Raw genomic sequence first — 23,367 nt, forward strand, 5'->3', positions numbered from 1 at the left:
TTTTCAGTTTTACTCAGTAACACTTCAGTAATATGCATAAATGATAAATCCTATTGTTCTATCAACTACGCTTTCAGAAGCTTTACTCATGTCAAATCAATCTCACCAAAGTGTTGGATGAGGGCCTTGGGGCAGTGCAGCTAATTCAGGAAACTTCACACATTAACTGTATTGTCACTAACTTTAAGCAGTGCAAAGACTGAGATTAAAATCGTTCAGATGGATTTTTTAAATGCTATAAAAACCTTATTACAGGGGTGGGGCAAGATAGTGGCTAGTGAGATGTGGAATTTACTTAGTCCTCCAGGGAAGGTAGTAAATAGCCAGGAACTGTCTGGAACAACTCGTTAGGGGGACTTCAGTGACAGCACGCACATCTTACCCCAGTCTAGAGTAGGTGGAATGGCTAAGATCCCACACAGAACTGTAAGTTTCCCAAGCCATGGAGGCTGGTGCCCCTCCCCAGATGGCATGGCAGGCTGTCTTGGAATTGGTTCCCCAAGGGAAAAAGAAACCCTCTCTACTTGGAGCAAGGAAAGCAGTTCAACCAAGCTCTAGTTGCAAAATTAACTAACAAATTCAACTGCTGAATCCAAGCTCTAGACACAGATAAACCTGGAGCAAGCATGAAAGGAACCCAGAGGTTACATCCCAGCAGGTGGGAGGACTGATGGGGAAAAAAAAAAAAAAAAAGTCTGTTTTAATTGAACAAGCTTAAAATACTGGAAAAAGAGCACATAGAGCCAGGTACCAACTCCAGCTCTTGACTGACAAACTAATGGGGCTGGAGTCCAGCTCTGAAAAGGACTTTTTTCCCTCTTCTTTTTTTTTCTTTTTTTAACTTCCTAACAGATTACTAAATAGAACTGCCAGCATTCTCAGGCTTCAGCACTGCCCAACACAAGGGTGGAATTAGCATATGTCTAAGAGACAAAGTAACTAGTCAGATGAAGGAAATAGTTTCCTAAAGGGCATATCTTTAAGTACTCTCAACTGGGAGCAAGGGAAAGTAGCTCAGCCAAGCTCCAGTTGCAGTTTTAATCCCAGCAGAGAGTAGGTGGAGGCTGACAGACAAAAAAGTAAAATAAAAAAGAATAAAGATGGAGGATTTTGGAGTTGGTCAAGCTGAGAGTACTGGAAAGGGGGGTACATACAGTCAGGTAACAACACCGGCTCTTGACTGGTGAAACTTGGGGGTAGGGGACTGGCACCGAAAAGTGACTTTTTTAGAACTATTTTAAGTAATTCATTTGAGAGCCTCAGGTATTTTTGATTGTCACTTTGGGCCCAGGCAAGGTCTTAATTAAGATAAGTTTGGGAAACAAGTAATGAGTCAAGTAGGAAAAATAATTCCCCAAAGGGTGTATCCACTCCAAGGAAAAGGGACCAGGGCCCAGCTCAAGTAGCAGCCCTCCTTCAGGGGATTCAGGCCCCAGGGGCTGAAAAACAGAAACAACATAAGCCTGCTTTCTACCTCAGCATCTGTCTCAATCATGCCCCTGGCAGGGAGGGTCTGCTGAGAATTAAAGGCACTGCATCACTTTACACTGGTGGGGAGCAGCAGGCTGACAAACACCACCTGCTGGGCAGAACAAGAAAAATACAGAGTCAAGAGGCTTCATAGGAAAGTGTGACAATGTGCTGGGTCTCGTCCTCATGGAAATTTGATACTGATAACACCCTCCTCCTTTGACCTGGATCTTTTTGGTTGGGGAATATGTGATTGATGTCAGTCATATATGGGGAGACCCTCCCCCCCCAAAAAAGTTTCCCCATATTGAGGGCAAGAACTAGAAAAACAAAAGTTTAAAAATTCTGCTCAATTAAACAGAAGCTATGCTAGAGGTCTAGAATAAGTTGAACTGAACTCCTAAAAGCAGATAGATAGAGAGTAAAGCCAGCCAACATGAAACCCTAGTTGAAAGACCTCCAGAATAAACTAGTCAAGCAAATCAGATGCCTAGATACCAGCAGAAAATTACTAGTTATATTAGGAAAAATGAAGATATGACCCAGTAAAAGATGTTCAAGCAGACATACGAAATCAAATCAGTGAGTTGAGGGAAGATATGGCAGAAGAGATGAAGGATTTAAAGAAGATGTTGGGCATACATGAAAAAGAACTCAAAAGTTTGAAAAAATCAAATGACAGAACTTATGGTAATGAAAACAAAATAGAAGAGATGAAAAACACAGTGGAGACCTACAACAGTAGACTTGAAGAGGCAGAAGAAAGGATTAGTGAACTGGGGAACAGGACACCTGAAATCCTACACACAAAAGAAAAGATAGGAAAAAGAATAGAAAAATATTAGCAGGGTGTCAGGGAACTGAATGGTAACATGAAGTGCATGAATATACATGTTATGGGTGTTCTTGAATGAGAAGAGAAGGAAAAAGGGGCTGAAAGAAAAATGAAGTAAATAGCCACTGAAAATTTCCCATCTCTTATGAAGGACATAAAATTACAAATCCAGCAAAATCCAAAAAGAAAAGATCCAAATAGATCTCAAGACACTTACTATTCAGATAGTCAGATGTCAAAGACAAAGAGAGAATCCTGAAAACAGCAAGAGAAAAGTGTCCCATCACATGGAAGGGAAGCTTAATAAACTATGTGCAGATTACTCAGCTGAAAACATGGAAGCAAGAAGGCAGTGGTATGATTTGTTTAAAATAAAAAAAGAGGGAAACTGCCAACCAAGAATTCTATACCCAGCAAAACTGTCCTTCAAAAATGAGGGAGAGTTTAAAATATTTTCAGACAGATACTGAATTTGTGAACAAAGAGACCTGCTGTACAAGAAATACTAAAGGGAACACTTCAGGTACATAGGAAAAGACAGAAGACAGAGATTTGGAGAAGAGTGTAGAAAGGAACACTATCAGGAAGGTAAAAAGAGGGAGAGAGAGAAAATAAGAGATGACATATATAATCCAAAAGACATAATGGTAAAGGAAAGTACTGCCTTTACAGTAATAACATTAAATGTTAATGGATTAAACTCCCCAGTCAAATAACATAGACTGGCAGAATGAACTAAAAAACAGGACCTATCTAAATAGACCCAAGGACAAAAATAGGTTGAAAGTGAAAGGCTAGAAAAAGATGTTTCACACAAACAACAACCAGAAAAGAGGGAGTAGCTATTCTAATAGCAGACAAATTAGACTTCAATTGGAAAACAAAAGCAACATAAACGGACACTATGTATTAATAAAAGGGACAATGCATCAAGAACACATAACAGTCATAAATATTTATGCACTGAGCCAGAGTCCCCTAAAATGCATGAGGCACACACTGACAACACTGAAGGGAGAAGTAGACACCTCTACACTAATAATTGGAGATTTCATACCAATGGATAGAATATCTAGACAGAGGATCAGTAAGGAAACAATGATGTTGAATAGCATGAATAATGGAACTAGACTTAATAGACAATTATAATAGACACTCCACAACAGCAGGATACACATTTTTCTCAAGGGCTCATTGGATCATTCGCCACGATAGATCAATGCTGAGTTACAAAGCAATTCTATATAAATTAAAGAAGATTGAAACTGTACAAAACACTTTCTTGGTACATAATGGATTGAAGTTGGAAATCAGTAACAGGCGGAAGACCAGAAAACTCACAAATATGTGGAGGCTAAACAACACACTGTTAAAGAACCAGTGGTCATGGAAGAAATTATACGAGAAATAAAAAAATATCTTGAGACAAATGAAAACACAACATATCAAAATTTATGGGATGTAGCAAAGGTGGTGCTGAGAGGGTTTTTTTTTTGCCCTAAATGCTTATATTAAATAATAAGAATAAGAATAGGGCAGTGTAATGGTGGCTCAGTGGCAGAATTCTCACTTGCCATGCCAATCAACCATGGGTTCGATTCCCAGAGCAAGCCTGCCCATGCCAAAAAAAAAATAAAAAAGAGAGAATAAAGAGCAAAAATTGAGGAATTAACTGTTCACCAGGAGGAACTAGAGAAAGAACAGAAAAGTAACTCCAAAGCAAATAGGAGGAAAGAAATAACAAAGATTTGAGCAGAAGTAAACGAAATTCAGAACATGAAAACAACAGAGAATCAACAAAACCAGAAGTTATTTCTTTGAGAACATCAATGAACCTTTAGCTAGGCTGAGAAAAATAAAAAGAGACAGAAGATGCAAATAAAACCAGTAATGGAGTGGAGACATAACTACTGACCTTGTCTAAGTAAAGGAGATACTGAAAAGCTGCTATGAGCAAGTATTTGGCAAAGCAAAACAAACAAACAAAACAAATAGACAACATAGGTGAAATAGGCAACTTCCTATAAAAGCATGAACAACCAACACTGACTTTAGAAGAAATAGATGACCTCAACAAACCAATCACAGGTGAAGAGATTGAACCAATCTTCAAAAAGCTCCTGAAAAGGAAAAGTCCAGGACCAGATGACTTTACAAGTGAAATATATCAAACATCCAAGAAAGAATTAGTACCAGTCCTGCTCAAACTCTTCAAAAAAATTGAAGAGAAGGCAAAGCTACCTAACTCATTCTATGAAACCAATATCATCCTAATACCAAGGTCAGATAAAGATTCTACAAGAAAAGAAAGTTACAGAGCAATCTCTTATATGAAATATAGATGCAAAAATCCTCAATAAAATTCTTGCAAATTAAATCCAGGGGCACGTTGAAAGAACAATACACCATGGCCAAGTGGGATTTGTTCCAAGTATGGATGGCTGGTTCAACACAGGAAAATCAATTAATGTAATATACTGCATCAATAAATCAAAGCAGAAAAACCACATAATCATCTCAATTGATGCAGTATAAAATTGATGCAGAAACATTTCACAAAATTCATTATCCTTTCTTGATTAGAACATTTAAAAGGATAGGAATAGAAAGGAACTTCCTCAACATAGTAAAATGAATAGATGAAAACCCACAGGTAACATCATCCTCAATGGGGAAAGACTGAAAGCTTTCCCTCTAAGATCAAGAATAAGACAAGGATACCAACTGTCATCATTGTTATTAACATTGTGCTTGAAGTTCTAGCCAAAGCAGTTAGACAAGAAAAAGAAACAAAAAGGCATCCAAATTGAAAGGGAGAAGTGAAACTTTCACTGTTTGCAGATGGCATGATATTATATGTAGAAAATCCTGAAAAATGCACAGCAAAGTCCCTAGAACAAATAAATTAATACAGCAAAGTGATGGTACAAGATCAACATGAAAAAGTCAGTAGCATTTCTATACACTAGAGTAAAAAGCATCTAAGGAGGAAATCAAGAAAAAAATTTGATTTACAATAACAAACAAAATAAGAAAATATTTAGGAATAAATTTAACCAATAATTTAACCAATTCTATACATAGAAAATTACAAGAAATTACTAAAAGGAATCAAAGTAGACCTAAATAAATGAAAGGACATGCCATGCTCATGGATTGGAAAAATAAATAGTTAAGATGTTTGTTCTACACAAATTGATTTATAAGGTCAATGCAATACCAATTAAATCCCAACAACTTATTCTGCAAAATAGTAGAAAAGCAAATTACCAAATTTATTTGGAAGGGCAGGGTGTTTCAAATAAATTAAAAATAGCTATCTGGAACTAATGAAATGAGGTCTCACACTACTGAACTTTAAAACATATTACGAAGCTATAGTGCTCAAAGCAGCATGGCACTGGCATAAGGATAGATACACTGACCAATGGAATCAAATTCAGTGTTCAGAAATAGACCCTCTCATCTATGAACAGTTGTACTTTGATAAGGTGGTCAAGCCAACTCAACTGGCAGAGCAGCCTTTTCAATAAACAGTGTTTGGAGAACTGGATATCTGTATCCAAAATAATGAAAGAAGACCTCTGTCTTACACCTCATACAAAAATTAACTGAAAATGGATGAAACACCTAAACATTAGAGCAAAGAACATAAAACTTTTAGAAAAAATTGTAGAAAAATATCTTAAAGATCTTGTGATAGGAGGTGGTTCCTAGACCTTATATGCAAAGCACAGGCAATGAGAGAAGTAGATAAATGGGGACTCCTCAAAATTGAAAACTTTTATGCCTCAGAGGACTTTGTCAGGAAAGTAAAATGACAACCTTTGCAAAGGTAGACAATATTTGGAAACCATATATCAGATAAGGGTCTAATATCCAAAATATATGAAGAGGTCCTACAACTCAACAACAAAAAGATAAATGACCCAATTAAATAGGCAAAAGACATGGACAGGCACTTTTCTGAAGAGGAAATATAGATGGCTCAAAAACATATGAAAAGATGCTAAACTTCAATGGCTATTAGGGAAATGCAAATCGAAACCACAGTAAGATATCATCTTATACCTATTAGCATGGCCATTATTAAAAAACAAACAAACAAACAAAAAACAGAAAATTGCATCCTGGAGAGGATGTGAAGAAAGACACACATATTCACTGTTGGTGGGAATGTAGAAGTGAAAACACTCTGGAAGGCAGTTTGGTGGTTCCTCAAGAAGGTAACTATAGAATTGCCATATGATCCAGCATTCCCATTACTAGGTATATATTTGGAGGAACTGAAGGCAGGGACATGAATGGGCATTTGCATACTGATATTTATAATGGCATTATTCACGGTTGTCAAGAGATGGAAACAGCCCAAATGTCAATCAATAGATGAGTGGCCAAACATAACACACATAACAATGGAACATTATGCAGCAGTAAGACAGAGTAAAGTCAAGAAGCATGCAACCATGTGGATGAACCTTGAGGATATTATGCTGAGTGAAATTAGCCAGAGACAAAAGCACAAATACTGTATGGTTTCGCTAATAGAAACTAGCATTAATGAGTGAACATTTAGAATTAAAGTTGAGAACACAGGTTTTCAGGACATAGAAAGAGGGTAGAAATTAGGCATTTGATGCTAAAGGAGTACAGAATGTTCAACAGGATTGATTGTACAGATCCATAAATGAATAGCACAATACTATCTGTTGGTGGCACAATATTGTAAGTACACTGAACAAAGTTGAGGGTGCATATGGTTGAAAGAGGGGGCATGTATGACATCAGAAGAAAAGATGGAAAAGACTGAGACTGTATAATTTAGTGAAGCCTGGAGTAGTCAATGATGGTGATTAGTTGTACAAATATGAATGTTTTTAAATGAGGAACATTGCAAGGTGCTGAAAATGGGATGGTATATGGGACAAAATATAACCAATGCAAACTAGAGTCTATAGTTAACAGTAGCATTGTAATATGCTTCCAGTAGATGTAACAAAGACAGCATATCAAAGCAAAATGTTAATAAGAGAAGGATATAAGGAAGGAGTATGGGATTCTTGATGTTGGTGTTGGTGTTTCTCCTTTCATTTAATTTAATTTAATTTTTATTTTTTATTCTTCATTTTTCTTTATATTCCTTTTCCTCTTTTTTTTGTGGAAGAAATGGAAAGGTCCTCACACAAATTTTGGTGATGAATGCATAGCTAAGTGATTATATCGGGAGCCATTAATACTTTACTTAGGATGGATTATATGATGTGTTATAAAATGGTTTAAAATATAAACAAAGATACAAGCGCGGGAGAAGACATCTAGAGAGGGATGTACTTACTGTTACCTTTTCACTATTGGTAGAGATGTAGAATGAAGCAGTCCATATGGAGGGCAGAGTGGTGCTTCCACAGGACGCTCTGTGTAGGATTGCTATATGATCCAACAATCCCATTATTAGGTATATATTTGGAAGAACTGAAAGCAGGTACATGAATGGATAGTTGCATACTGGTTATTATAGCGGCAGTATTCACAGCTTGCAATGGATGGAGGTGGCCTAAGGGTGCATATTCACCTAAGGGCAAAATATACAATGGGAATATTTGTGGCTGCAAGAAGGAATAAGTTGTGAGGCATACCACTAGGTGAATGGACCTTGAGGACAGAATGTTGAATGAAATAAGCCAAAAATAAAAAGGCAAACATTATACCACCTCATTAATATGAATTAACTGTAATGTGCAAACTCTAAGAATTGAACCCGAGAACATAGGTTATCAGGGGAAAGTTTACTGTAAATGTTCCTAGATTGTAAGCTCTTAACAGCAGTCACATCAATTCCTGAATTGTAATGGTTATTTCTGAATTCTGAGATGTTGAGCTCTTTGTGTATAACCTCATTGGTCCCTTGAACTTTTGGTATCTGTGTGACAACTGAGACTCAGACCTAGAACTCTGCGGCTCTGAAAGTCAGAATTAACCCATAAAGCAAATTTTTAAAAAAACTGAAAAAGAGATTAGACTTCAGTTAGAAACATGAATGAAGCAGCTCTGGTTTGGACTAAGATATATCTGACTAAAGGGTAAAGTATATGGACTGTGTTTAAAGCTGTAACTTCTGTGTGAGATCAAAGAATGATGTTTGGTGCAAAAATTGTATTTTCTGCAGCACACCATTTAATTTAACTTGTATTTTCTGTAGCACACTATTTAATTTAACTTGTATGGTCAGTTTATTTGAAACCCTCATTACATGTACTCTTGAATAGGCAGTGAGATCTTATTAGTTGGTACAGGTTGGTGTGATACCCTGATACATCCCCGAGTAATTTGGGCAGAAGATTAAAGAGTATTTGCAAAGTCCCCTGGAGGGACTCGGGAAAAATGTGAAAATATTAAACTTCCCCACCTGGGGAAGACCTGATACTCCCACAGCATTGGGGGATTACCAGTTTAATAGGCCTAGCCCTCAATCTTGGGGCTTGCCCTTACAAAATTTATTCCTACAAAGGAAAAGCTGAGACTACCTATAATTATGCCTAAGAGTCACCACCCCCAGAGAGCCTCCCTTTTGCTCAGATGAGACCTCTCTCTCAAAGCCTACTCAGCAGCTAAGCCCACTGCCTTCCCTCCTACATGGGACATGATTCCCAAGAGTGTAAATCTTCCTGGCAAGGTGTGGCATCACTCTGGGGATGAGCCTGGACCTAGTATTATGGGACTGAGAAAGCATTCTTGAACAAAATGGGAAAGAGAATGAAATGAAATAAATTTCAGCAGCTGAGAAATTTCAAACACAGTTGAGACGTCATTAGGGGATTATTCATGTGCATTTTATATAGATATCCATTTTTAGTTTTTAATGGATTAGAACAGCTAAAAGTAAATACCTGAAATGATTAAACTATAATTCAGTACAATGTGACCATGTGATTGTGAAAACCTTATGGCTGATACTTCCTTTATCCAGTATATAGACAGATAAGTTAAAAAATAAGGATAAAAAAATAAATAAATAATAGGGGGATAAGGGGTATGGGATGTTTGGGGTGTTTTTTTTCTTAATTATTATCTTTATTTTTATTCTTTTTTTTGGAGTAATGGAAATGTTCAAAAATTGATTGTGATAATGAATGTACAACTATATGATGAAACTGTGAACCACTGATTGTACACTTTGGATGGTTATATAAGTAAATATATCTCAAAAAAATTTTAAGAAACTTTATTATCCCCCAAATTTCATAACTAAAAAAAAGATATATTTTGATCAAGGCAGCAAAAGATTTGGCTAAAAAAGAAATTTTCAACAATTCAAGTTTCTATAAATTGTGTAGGGGATTGTGTGTGAAAGTACAGCTCTCGCTCAGTAGCTGGATGTGCTAGATGTGCTAATAATGTGCTGTGTTTCTTTGGCAGTGGGGTATTTTGATAATGCTTATTTGCAATGGTCACTGTGAATCTGCTCTGGATGGAGGCTTACCCTAACTGCTAACTGCCAGCAAATTGCATGAAATCTCATCTTGTCTGTCTTCTTTTCTGTGTTTTCTTTCCTTTTCCTGTACTTGCTACTTTGCCCATTATTAATAGGATCAACTTATATGCACAACGAGTCGTGCCTGTACCATGATGTCAGCTCCTATCTTCATTTTACTGCAAGTTTTCATATGCTATGGATGGTCAGTCACTTTCTCTAATTTTTCTTTGCTTATGTTTATGGCTCGAACTTTTAGAAAAAAATGCCTAACTCCAAATCCACGATATTAAATATTCTGAAGTCAGGTTTTTAAAATTCCAGTGCAAATATGTTTTTCTACACAGCTGATTTCAAATAGAGCAAAATTTATAATACTAAACAGAAAATATCATTTTCTTGTATTTATTTCAAAATCATTATTTTGTCATAAGGTTTTATATAAAGATTAAGTTAGTGCCTAGGAAGAAAAATACACAGACTTATGATATCTTTTACTAAAGAGAAATATATAAGCTGATCATTACAGTTTATTTTCAAAATTTAGTAATGTAAAATTAATGGATCATATGTATTTTCTCAAGCATTGCTAAGGACTCCTAAATCAACCATTCTCATTTTTGTTCTCTTTTTCTTGGTAGCAAATCTGATTTAAACAACCTTTTAGATTTTTATTCAGAAAATACTGTAGTTTTTTAAAATTGTTTTAGCATAAGTGCTTCAAATTTCTAAAATCATTTTCTTTAATATTACATTATCTAGGTAAAATTTATTTATTAACCTTTTTGACAAATTTCTGATTTATATAATTAACATTACTGAATAGATGATTTGAAGTCTGCTTTCATGTGTTGTGTTCTGTGTTCCATTTACTGATCTGCAGTTTTTTTTGTGATGCTCTGGAATTGTCATGATTGTTTTTGCCAAAGCAACTTTTGTTGACCTCGCCCTTGATTGCTGTCCAGGTATTCATTTTGATTGGGAAACCACTAGATGGAGATATGACCATTACTATAAAAGGAGTGAGGTCATCAGAGGTGGGGGAAAGTGCAGTAGGAGAGGGAGTCTCAGAAAATAACCAGGTTTGTTTTAGGGTAACCAAATGTGGTTTTCATATCAAAAGATTCCCGGTGAGATAGGCTTAGTTGATTTTAATAATTAGAGTAAAAGACCGAAATCAAATAATTCTTCTCTCAGGAAACATTATATAAATCAATAAGTAAGCAGCTAATCAAAATATAATTTTATATTTTAATTATATTTAAAATATTATATATTTAAAATATATAATATAATAATATATTTTAAAGAAGTACATAAATAATCATACCACTTTCATATGAAAGGTTTAGTAACTCATGTGTGTGCATAATCATGGCTATAGTTGATCACAATTGAGATGAGTAAATTAAAGCAGAAGGAAAATAAATTTTTACATTATACTCTAGGGTGAGGAATAGTGTAAAAATTACTACATTTTGATTCAAAATTTCACTTCTCTTAATCAAGGTTAGATAAAATTTATATGCTATCAATTAGATACAAATAAGATTTACATACTATCAATCAAATACAAATATCTGCAAAAGTCTTGCTTTTGAATAGGTCAGCTTCTATTTTACCTCTACCTTAAAAATCTATAAGTAATAATGAATTTTTTAAAATTTTTAACATAATGTCACCCCCAAAAATAAAATTTTGAATTTTCCCATAATGATATTTTTCTGTCTCACCATTGCTGGAAATGTATCATGGAAATAAATAACACCATAGGCACAAGTGGATGGGAGCAATACATTTTAATGAGATAATTTTTGGAAAATGAAGAAAGCGTCTTCCAAAAGTGTTTGAAATTATTGATATTTTTGCTTCCTTGAGGAATACAAGAAGCATCTTTTTCTTGAGATGTAGGTGGATACCATACATTAATAAGATTTACTTAGCTTCGGTCTTTCAAAACATAGTTATCAGTACGGAACGGTGAATCCAGTCTATGCAATTTAAGTGTTACTGTGATGATATCAAAGGAAGTAGCATTTCCTCCAGAAAAAAAAAAGTTGAAAAAGTAACATAAATATTACCAAAAAATACTGAGAGGTTAGCTAGCAATTGTCCCGTACATTGAAGACTGATAAAGTTCATAATCTAAGCTCCAATGTTAGTCTAGTTCTCACAGGAATTTGCTGTGGGTTAGGTTCTCGTTACAAAAAAAGCTGGGATGGTGGTGTAAGCTCTAAGGCCTTTAAAAGGGTGCCTTCTCTCTAAGGCATTTAAAGAATGACTCAGACTAAAGCTAGGGCCATTGGACCCTGTGGAGTTCAAAAAGATGACAGATTGTAGGCATACAAATGTGACACACCATGCTATGAGGACTTCCTTAAAACCCAACTGCTCAAATGGCGCCTTGACAAGGCCATTGTGAAGACTTATATGCAAAGAAGAACAAAAGGAAAATAAACAAACAAAAAGGCTAACGTTTATTTATACTCCAAAGACAAAAGTAAAGCAAGCCAAGAATATAATTCATATCAAAATGGTTGTAATAGGATTAACAGTTTCAGAGAAAAAGTAATTTCTTTGCCCTCCCGTTGAGGAGCTTCATTATTTTATACACCCAATTTATAAAAACATATTACTATGTAGAGACTGAATATATAGAAATAAATGTGCTTATGTATAACTATATTTATTTCTCTATATTTGTGGTTGAACAATGAGTTAATGTGCTAAGTGTTACAGAGTGTGTGTAACAGAAGACCTTTGTTTTAAAATTAGGAAACTTCTTCCTATTAGGAGTCATTGTGGAGTATTTACCTGCCTGAATAACTTCAAATATAGATTGTCTTTGAGGTGGCTGCTGGGGTGACTTATATACAGACCAACCTAAATTCAAAAGTAGTCATTATTTGGTGGAGGTTTTTAACTATGATTTGTGTTTTGAAGGAAATTTAATGACTATAATAATTCAGAAAAGAAAGAGCAAAACCTTCTTGACCAAATGACTTGAAAACTTTATTTGGGGAAAATTTATTTCTAAGTTTATTTAAATAAATTAAAATTTATTAAGCTCTTACTATGTGCAGTTAATTGTCGTAGGTTCTGGTTAGGGAGTGGAAGTCAGAGTAAGGGTTTAGCAGTACTGTTTGACAGCAGAAAATTGAAAAAATTGTAACTAAAAATATACACGGTCTTATGATAAACTTTGGCTCAAAATCATATGACTGTAACTATACTCTAGATTATTTTTCCCTTTAATGAGTAATGGGAACAGGAAAAACAATAAAGAATTCTCAAATTGATACCTTGATTAATAGAGTATTTTGAAAGAGGTCCCCTATGAGGTAATCTAATAAAATTAGTCTCTTCATCATATTTTTAAGATAAATATATATATGGTTGGCATTGTGTCCTTTTTCTGTTTTAATACCTTAAACTGAACAAGGTACCAATTTATTATTTTCTATGACAGTAATCTTTTAATATTGGATTGCTTTGTCTGGTCATGTTATCGGTGGGATTTCTGTCTCTGTAAGAGGGAGTAAATGCTGAGATTTCTCCTGTGTCTGTGCATTGGTGATTTAGAATGTTTTTAGAATGTATACCACAATTCACTTTCATAGATTAATTTCAAGTCTTAGTAATATGGCTTCACAATACAAAACACATGAGAAAACATGATCAGGAAACTGAAGAGGCAGGTTTTTCAAAGTAAGTCAACATGCACACTACAGGGACTCCAAATAACTTATCTGAACTACCGACTCCCAAATAGGAACAGACATATCTCATCATCACACAAAAGAAATGGAAGTAAAACATAAAAATCAAAACAACAGAATAAGAGCCAGAGAGAATATTTTTCTTTCCATAATGCATTTCTAGAATATTGCATTATGAAAATTTCTTTGACAGTCTATATCCTAAACGCATAAAAGGGTCTCATCTGTGTGCTAGTTTTCCATTCCACCAAATTAGCACCTAACCAGAACTGGGGGAGTACCTCTGGTTAAGTGCCATAGGATTTGAATGTAGTGTTTTATGCTCTTGGTGTTTCTAACCAACCAAACTGTGTGCTGCTTGTTGAGTATCTAGTATTGATTTATCAATGAATACTTACTGTACACCTACTACATATCTCGCCGTGTCTCTGTGGGAGAGATAGTCTGGGAGAGTCACAATTTATGCCCTTTTTCTCAGCAGAAGTATTAAAAGGCTCACTTTCATTCTCAAAACTGCCTTAATTTGGACAATGAGTAATATGGTCACCCTAGATACAGCAATAAATGAGACCAAACCCATGATCTCATGTATCTCATTTTAGTGGGAGGGATAGACAATGAATACATATTTTATAAGTATCAGATAGTGAAAAGTGGAGATATAGGAAAAGGCTAGAAAATAAGGTTGATGAATGGGACTGCAAGGTTAGGAAGAGCTGTTTGAGGTTGAGCAGTCAGGGGAGGCCTCTATAAAGAAAGAACATTGCACGGGCACCCAGAAACAAGTAAGTATGTCAGCCGTGAATACACCCAAGAGAGGGTTGCCAGATTTAGAAAAAGAAGAACACAGGATGCTTGGCTAGTTAAATTTGAATTTCAGGTAAACAATTTTTTTTTTAGTATATGTATGCCCTATACAATATTTGGGACTCACAGTAAAAAGGTATTTGCTGTTTATCTGAAACTCAAATTTAACTGGGTGCCCTCTATTTTACATGGCAACCTGACCTGGGGGAAAAGTATTTCAGGCAAAGAGAAGAGTAAGTGCAAAGGCCCTGAGATAGTAAACACAATGGCCTGTTGCAGGGAAAGTCACTGTGACTGGAGCAGACTGAATGAAAGTAGGAGGGAAGAAGAGTAGGGGAGAATGGAGATAGAGAGGCAGCCAGGCTCCTACAGCTTTGAAGACCTTGGTAAGGAATTCAGATTTTATTCTGAGAGTGATGGGAGATTTCACGCATGGAGTGCCAGGATTGGCTTCTTGAAGATCCCCTGACATTTTTTGGAGAAGAGATTGTAAAAGGGCAAGAGTAGAAGCAATGAGACAAGTGGGGCAGCTTTTTCAGGAGTGTAGGCTCAAGGTGATTGCCACTTGGACCTGAGAGTATAAGAAGTAATGGGTTTGGCGATATACTTTGAAGCTAGATTTAAGAGAACATGCTGATGGATTAGATTACAGAAAAAAAGAGGGGTCATAGCTGACTTGAATCTTTAGTCTAATCCACTACTTTTAAAGATGCATTTACTGAGATGCAGAATAATAATATCTGGGGAAAGTTTGAGGTCTCTTTGAGCCACACAGAAGGGGAGGTGGTAAAGATCAGTGGATATATGAACCTGGAGTCAAGGGAAGATTCATGGCCAAAGATATGAAAATGAGAGTTATTAGCAAATAGTTAAAATTTGAAGACATAGAAATGGATTAGATCACGTAAGGAAAAAGTAAAGAACAAAAGATAGAACTAATCCGTGGAAAATTCTGACATTTAGAGGGCTTGAAGAAAAGGAGATCAAGCCAAAGAATATAAGATGAAACAAACGAGTTTGGAAGAGAGTGTTCAAAGACACACATGATTGTAAGTTTATGATTCTGTTTAGCTTTGGGAGATAGCTTTTGAAAAATAAAATTTTCCTTTGGGGTTCTGTCCCCCAGACTTTCAAATGATAGGAGCATTTGACACTGTAGAATATTCCCTTCTTACTCTTTCCTCTAACTGGCAAAAAGTGTTCTGCTGCCTTAAAATAACATTCAGGGAAGAAATGTATTAAATATTCAACAGGTACTGTTTTAAAACCTACTGAGCAAAAGAGTCAAAGTTCTCATTCTCTGAGAGCTTAAAGTCTCTGTAAAATTATTCTAAAGAAAAAAACACTTTCATTTTTATTTAACATAATCTATTATTTTATTTTTGAAAGATGAACCTTGGATTATTTGGATCCTTAAAAAAAGATGTTATGGAGAATGATTACATGGGAGGGCTTTTTTTTTAATGAAAATAATTTCTTAAAAGGAATTAAAGGACATGAAAATGTTACAGAATATAGAATCTAGTAATAAAAGATGAAGAACAGTTTTGTTTTAGAAGAGAACCTAATGAGCAGTCATTAGTCAGTATGGAATCTGAGTATAATCATTGCTTATATTTGATGGTTTTCTAAACAATGTAGATCTCAGACTCTATCCTTGCTCTTAATTTTGGAATGTTTTCAGTGTCCCTTCATTGTTTGTAGTTCAAGTACATTACTCTTCATTTTATTTTAAGTTTTGATGAAGTTCCTGCTGTGCATAGTATATTCACCTTGGATGTAAGACATATGAGAAATGGGGATTGTTTCTTAAATTCATTTACTTTACCAGTCCCCGATTTTTCCTTACTAAGTATAGCTGCTGAAACTGTAATTCTTAAAAATTTTTAAACAGACAACTAAATTTTATTTTTATTTATTTCTTGCATTTATAAATATATCAGAAGTTTGATACTGAAAGTAAGTTTTCTATTTAAAACTGGTTACATTACTCAAAACAGTTTATTATTAAAAAATACTTCCTTTCCTCATCATAAGAATCTATATTTAAAGTTTTAAAGCATTCATCAAATGGTGCTGGGAGATTGCTTTATGCAAAACTGAAGAGTAAAATCTAGGAAAATGGAATTTATTTGAGTCCACATTAAAGCAATTTTGTAAGATGAGTTCAGAAGTTGACAAAGATTTTAATTTTTCCTTTTCTTTCCATCAGGAGGATTATACTGACTGTGGTGGTGTTTCTGGATTAAATCCTTCCCTGTGGTCTCTCATTGGAATTCAGTTTCTCCTGCTTTGGCTGGTATCTGGCAGCAGACACTGCCCATTATGACCTTCTACAACCGAAATCTGCATAATTAAACTCCAGACCCTACCAGAACATGAGCCCTCAATTACATTAAAATGGGGTCAGTCTTCAAATCAGCAGAACCTTAGCTGGGCCCGTACATGGCATATCTCTAAGGCACCCACTGGCTGCATGTCAGGGTGTCAGGTCCTTAAACTTGTGTGAATGCTGCATCATCTATGTATAACATCAAAACAAAAATGCTATACATGCTGTATTGGGAAATTTGAGAATTTGTTGTTGTATCACTGGTGATTTCATGTAAAAGGGCTCCCCATAAAACCGTTTACGAATTATAAGAATTGTCTTTTGACCTGGATTCTTACCGAGAAAATTCCTAGGAAGTTATTTTTGCCTTCACATGTTCTTCTGTTCTTCTGTTTAAAAAAATGATTCCTGCTATGAGTAATTATTGAAGAAGAAGAAGAAGAAGAAAAAAATATATATATATATATAAAGAAAAAGAGAGAATTAACAATTGTCCAAACTCTTGAAATATAAATAATGGCTAATTTTCTGCAAAAATTTGCCATGAATAAAATGCCTTATGAAGAATGGCTTCTCTACCAAAAAAAATATAACACAATTGATGACCAATTAAGTTTTGATGGGGTAAAGAATTGATGCTTTGAATACAAGTAAATTATTAAACTAAAGGTGCTTGAGGGTAAAATTTGAATATGTGACACATTTCCTCATAAATGTGAGCCCTTAATAAATGCTTCAATGTCATTTTCCCTTTGTTCACAGTACAGTTATGTAGTGCTAGCCAGGTGTTTCAAAATGCTCTAAGAAAAGCTTGTTGGGGGGGAGGGGAAATGTTTTTTCTTGTGATAAGTGAACTTTGGTTGCCAAGGGTATTTTGCATGATGCTGCTGCTATTTTAACTTTTTGGTTTGTTTTCTTCTTAATGTAGACTGTAGTCCATTGAAAAGCTGAGTGACATTATTGTTATGTAAGAATCTGAACCTTGCAGTGTAATGCACTTAAATCATCTTTAAAAACATCATTGAACTACTCTGAATATACTGTGCAATGTAAATGCTGAATGATTGGGTTAGGTAAATGGTGAAATGGGAATTAAGGGATTTTATACAGATTTCGTGCTTTTGCCTGGAAACCTATGTACAGATATTTTAAGTACATAAATCAGATTTGACACATTTATTTTTTTGAAAAGTACATATATGTTCTCAATGACAATTCATCCTAGGTTTCCTCTTTGTTCTTTTGAATAGTAGCATGTACAATCCAAAAACTGCTGCTGCTGCTGCTTTGATCCCTCCATTTAAAATGGTATGGTCACTTGACCAAAATTTCCATGCAGTGGGTTGAGTTTTTTTACAATAATCTGAACAAATAGGAAACCTTGAATCTATATGTATGCACATGAATACTTGATTGTGAATAATGCAAATTGTTTTTATACAGCCTCATTTGGTGAAAATGGTAAGTGTAGTAAAACAAATATTTCATTATAGATTAATATAGTAGCAGAATATTATTTATGCTTTTAAAACTTATTTTCAGGAGTAAATAGTATTTGAAGAAAGGATAAAATGAATGTGTAACTCTAGTGATAGTGAATAATTTTGCTAAAGGCTAGAAGTATGCAGATATTTTTTATGGTAAAATGCATTTGTTCTTTTTCTGAACATGCCAACTCTGGTGTGTGTATATCCTGGAAAATTTCCTAAATATCATTTTTAAGTCAAAATCTTATTAACATTATCCAGCATGCTTTAATATGATCCACATATCAAAGATATAAACAATTCTTTGCATAGTTTAAAAGATTGATTTGTTTTGTTTTTAGCTTTGCATACGTTTGTAATTCCCACCACCAACATACCCTGGGTGCCGTTTGTGTGCATTTTCCTTATTTAAGATATTTTTTATTTAAAAAGGGGGAAAGGGAGAAATGGAATCACTTTGCCAGCTATTGTTCTAAGAGTTGACATCAGTTACCATTTCTAATGTGTTGTTGTGGTTTTGTAATCTCATTTGTACCTGGTATTAACATTTTAGAAAATACCAAAGTGATTAAAAAATACATGGAAACTTCTCACTCTAGTAACAATATGTTTAAATCATACTGTTTGTTAATTAAATATTTACAACTTATTGTTGACTTTTGCTAGACTATTTTAAATCATGAAAGTGTTGAGAATGAGATATCAAAATATAAAATTATGTTAGTTTGTGTATATAAGTGACACACATGAAAATAATTAAATTGCTTCCAGCATACAACCAACTACCTTAAAATTATGTTTGAAATCTATTAAATATATTTTCATGGCTAATGCCACTGATATAGTATGTTTTCATCAATTAAGCTATTATTGTATATTCACAGTTAAACACGGCATCTCTTGGCAGGGTCCTATTTGATTGCTGTTGCCATCAAAATATATTTTCATGCATGAGTCTTGATATGATCCTTTATCTTCTGTTATAAAATAAAATTATATGGTATAACAATCACATACATGGTAATAAATTGAGTGAGAAAGTGGTCTCTGATTAAAAATCATTCTCATGACTGATAAGTAGTCTTTATGACTGGCATTCATTTTTTTAAAGACAATAATACTCATCCCATCAAATTGCTATTTTAAATTTAGGGCTTTTATGGGAGTTTTAACTCTTGACAGTAACTTTAATTATAACTTGTTATTAATATTAATTTTAATTAATTTTTAGTACAGCAATCAAGAAAAAGCTTTTAAACTGTTTTCACTTAATTTCTGCGGTACTCATGCAGCTTAATGTAGTTTGTCACTAAAGCAAAATCAAAATAAGTCTTGTACTGGTGTTGAGTGACATAAAAGAGTTCCATATTATTGGTTTCTTTATATTTTCTTCATTTGAACAACCAGCATTACTGCCAAACACCAATCGTGGTCCATATTTGTAACAGGTTTTTAACATGACATAGTTAGCAAGTTTGACCGAAGAGATTTTTAAGTCCTGGGCCTATAAGATTTTAGTATGATCTTTTTCATGTTTCTAATGCTCAAGGCATTATTGCTTAACTTGGAAAAAACAAAACAGTGTTGCTGCCATTTGTAAGTTTTCCTATAATATTCCTTTTATTAACTTTAAAACTGGCCTTACTCTGGGTTCAAATAGGCATTATCCCTTTTAAGTGACCTTTGCAACCCAAGTGTTACTTGCTTATTTGATGTTCTCTTGTATTTTACATCTCATTAAAGCCTTTGTCTGTCTCCATCAAAGCTTAAATCCTATGTCTTAATTTAAAACTCATAAACTATTCCATCGATCATGTTAGTTGACATTAAAATTTCTAGAGGTACACAGTCTGACCTAGTGAAACAAAATGGAATGTTGTGACTTTTTTAAAATGTAGAATAGAATGACTATATCACTTGCCCTAAATTTCAACTGTTTTTTAACTATCTGCAACTTTTGTTGTCTTCCCATAGCATAATGTTAATATTGTTAATATTCAATGTACATTTCTGTAAAGGGCAAGTCAATAAAACAAAAGTATCAAGTGTTGAAAAAAATTCCAGAATTCCAAAGAATTAGAGCACTCATCAATAGTTTCATCTACCTTATTTCTTCTAGTATAAGTAATTATCTCAAAGAAATTTCACTTTGACTAATGGGATACTGCCTCATATAGATGCCGATTGAGTTTATAATGTGACTTGACAAAGCTGTCTTTTATATTGTGCTGTAAAGTTGTCAGATCATACTTTGAGGATACTTTTACTGAAATGCTCGGCGTACATCCATGCAAAAGACCAAGAGGCTTTTGTGAACTGTAGATCTTTACTCCCCTTTATGTTCTCTTGACACTTTTGTGGAAATTAACTAGCCTAATAAAACCATTTTGTAAAAATTTGTATAATACTGTTATAAAAATATTTATAATCCCAGAAAATGTTGTGTTATTTCTTGTGCAAAAACAGTATATTCAGAATAAAAGTTTATCATTTAAAGTCACCACCCAGATTGATCATTTGCTTCATTTAAGATCCTGTTGAAAGTGAGAAAAGGCTCTGCCATAAGTGTACTTTAAAGAAAGCAAGTCTTCCTATGGAGAGAATTCTGCATTGTCGGGTGAAAATGTTGGATTACATAAGGGCTTTACATTTTGACAACCACAAACAGATGCACTTGCCCCTCCTTTATATAACTCTGACCTTTCTAAAGTGCTTCTGCTGTGAAGACACTGAAGAAACTTATTAAAGCTGACTTGGGACTTCTATTGTGAAACAACTACTTAGGCAAATATAATGTCTCCATGTAGCTTTAAAGATCTTGGGAAAATAGTTTGAAAGAAACAAGGTAGAATAACAGAAATGTGTATATATTCTATACATCTAATATTTAAATAACTCTACTAGTTGTATAACAGCAAACAGCAGTTGAGGCAATGTGATGTATTGTAAGAAATTTCTCAAAACTGTACCAGCTTCCTTTTACCTCTATACCAGTTTACCACCTGCTTTCTTATGCTTACTTAATAATCCTGTTATTATGTGTATTCAAGTGTGCTGTAGGCCTCGTTTTGTGTTTCTTTCTAGAGAATCCCAAAAACAGAACTGCCAACATATGGGTCAAATGTTGTATGTGGGTGCTGATGATGGTGGTAACTAGAAAATCTTTCTTCCAGTGTCTGATCAAGGCACTTTAACAGGAAAAACTCTACTTGAAAGTGTAAAGTAGATAGCATTTGTGTAACATCTGGCTTCATTCTGTACGAGTTTATCCCCTCAATCAATCCTCTTACTCTCCGGAGACCCTCATTTCCTCTATCAATCATCTCCCTCCCATCCCTACCTCTTCCCTTGGGAACCTGTTCACTACTTCTCTTCTCTCAAGCACATTTAGTCTCCCCTCTGCACAGGCTTTTTTCCCTCTACTTTCAAACACATTCAGAACACCTCTATTTAAAACAAACACAAAAAGCAAACAAACAACCTCTGCTGTCTGTAACCCTAATTCTTCCTAGACTTATAGACCTAAAATTAAAATATTCATTTGTGCATTCAACAAACCGATGTCAGTAGTCTCTTCTCTTTGTCAGATACTAAAGTAGGCCTTGGAATTTTACCTCCGAAAGGCACATTCTCTCTGAACTCTAGTTTTGGGTACCATTGAAAATTTGCAATTACCAGTATGAGGTCCCGATAAATTCAAGATTGGGGCAGTTCTTGAATTTCAAATGCTTTCTTCTCAGTGGAGGTCAAAATTTTCTCTAAATTGGACAAAACTCAACATGCAGTTACTCACTATTATCTTTGAATAAGTATATTGGAAAAAGGAAATCGAACATTACTGCCTGCTTTAGTTGCCTCATTGCTAAAGCAAATGCCATGCAATGTGTTGGCTAGGAGACGTCCAAATCAAGGTGTCATCAAGGCGATGTTTTCTTCTGGAAGATTGGAATTCTGGTTTTCTCGGCTGGCTGCCAGTGATCCTTGGTCCTTTTCTCCTCTGTTATAAAGCAGGGCGTGCGGCAGCCTCGCTGTTTTCTCATTTCCATAGACATTAAAAACTTCTGGCTTTTCCCTCTGTCTTTACCTTTCTGTGGCCTTCCCTACCCATCGTGACTGTTGTGTGTACCCTAACAAGTAACCCCATTGAAAGGCCCTGTTTACAATGGGTTTGCACCCACAGGAATAGATTAGGTTTAAAAACATGCTTTCTGGGGTGCAAAGCTCTAAGACACCACGCTACTATAATGAGAAAACCAATATAACTACCGTAATGGTAGGTATATCACATTAGAGTAGGTTCATAGCTATTAAAGCTAAAAGAAATCAATAAAATCATTGATTTTTATCATACAGCATACAGCCAATGTTAACCATGCCATATTTTAAAAAACATTTTCAATGCATTTATTGGAATAAGATTAATTTTTGTATTTTCTACCATTAAGTTTTAAAAGGGTAAACTAGTACTCAAAATATGGCTATAAATTAATATTAAACATGCGAAAATATATAATTTACCAAAATGCATATTCATCATATGAATCTTTTAAAAGTTTGAGTTTTCTTAGGTGTGTGGGGGCTTTTTCTAAAATGCTCCATCATAATCATAATTTTCCATATCTCAGAGTATGGAATCCCAACATGTCTTTCAAAGTTAGTTTCCATGCTTTGTTGCTTTAAAAATACATATTCTAAAAAATAGACATGTTCATCATCAACTTTATATGGTAGAGATGAATAATTTAAAGCGCCTTTCCCCTTATTACATTTTTTCTATGAAAAAAATGCTTAAGATAAAATCCAAACTTAACAGACTCTAAGATATAGTGCCAATGCAGTTAAATTTAGAACTCACTTTTCCCATGAAGGCGTCCAGAGAAGTTGTCTCATTCAAGGCCACCAGCTCCATCTGTAAAAACTGGGCTGAGTGGGCTGACGCTCAGTCACTTCTCTGAGGCAATGATTCCAGGAGCCAGCTCTCCAGCACAGCGGATCTTATTCTACCTGATAAGAAGGACAAGGTATAGCTTACCAAGTTGGAATAAGGCTGCCTATTTCCTGTATTTGGAAGAGCTGCTATTTTCCAGATATTCTCTCTTCTCTAATTGTTTAGGTTATAAAAATGACCTTTCTTTTGTGAAATTGCAGAATAGTTGACAGTAACTTTTGTAAATGTCATTTTTTGTAGCAGAATAGTTGTCAACCTTATGTCAGTTTTCATGACCTGTGCTCCTCTCCCTATTTTT

At 34.7% G+C, this 23,367-nt stretch overlaps 1 protein-coding gene across 5 annotated transcripts in view; it reads left to right on the top strand.

The window, feature by feature from the left end:
* CACNA2D1 (calcium voltage-gated channel auxiliary subunit alpha2delta 1) overlaps window positions 1–20,621 on the top strand; it is a 501,299-nt gene extending 480,678 nt beyond the window's left edge. For 4 of the 5 annotated variants that reach the window (XM_077151905.1, XM_077151925.1, XM_077151939.1 and 1 more), the window contains one exon: window positions 16,515–20,621. In XM_077151905.1, coding sequence (XP_077008020.1) covers window positions 16,515–16,631 — 117 coding nt within the window. In that variant the 3' untranslated portion in view covers window positions 16,632–20,621. Of the gene's footprint in view, window positions 1–15,265; window positions 15,352–16,514 lie in introns of all 5 variants that reach the window. The other variant, XR_013172125.1, reaches the window with a different exon arrangement.
* The last annotated feature ends 2,746 nt before the right edge of the window (window positions 20,622–23,367 follow it).

The sequence above is a fragment of the Tamandua tetradactyla genome, chromosome 1 (genome assembly GCF_023851605.1).
Source record: "Tamandua tetradactyla isolate mTamTet1 chromosome 1, mTamTet1.pri, whole genome shotgun sequence".
NCBI lineage: Eukaryota > Metazoa > Chordata > Mammalia > Pilosa > Myrmecophagidae > Tamandua > Tamandua tetradactyla.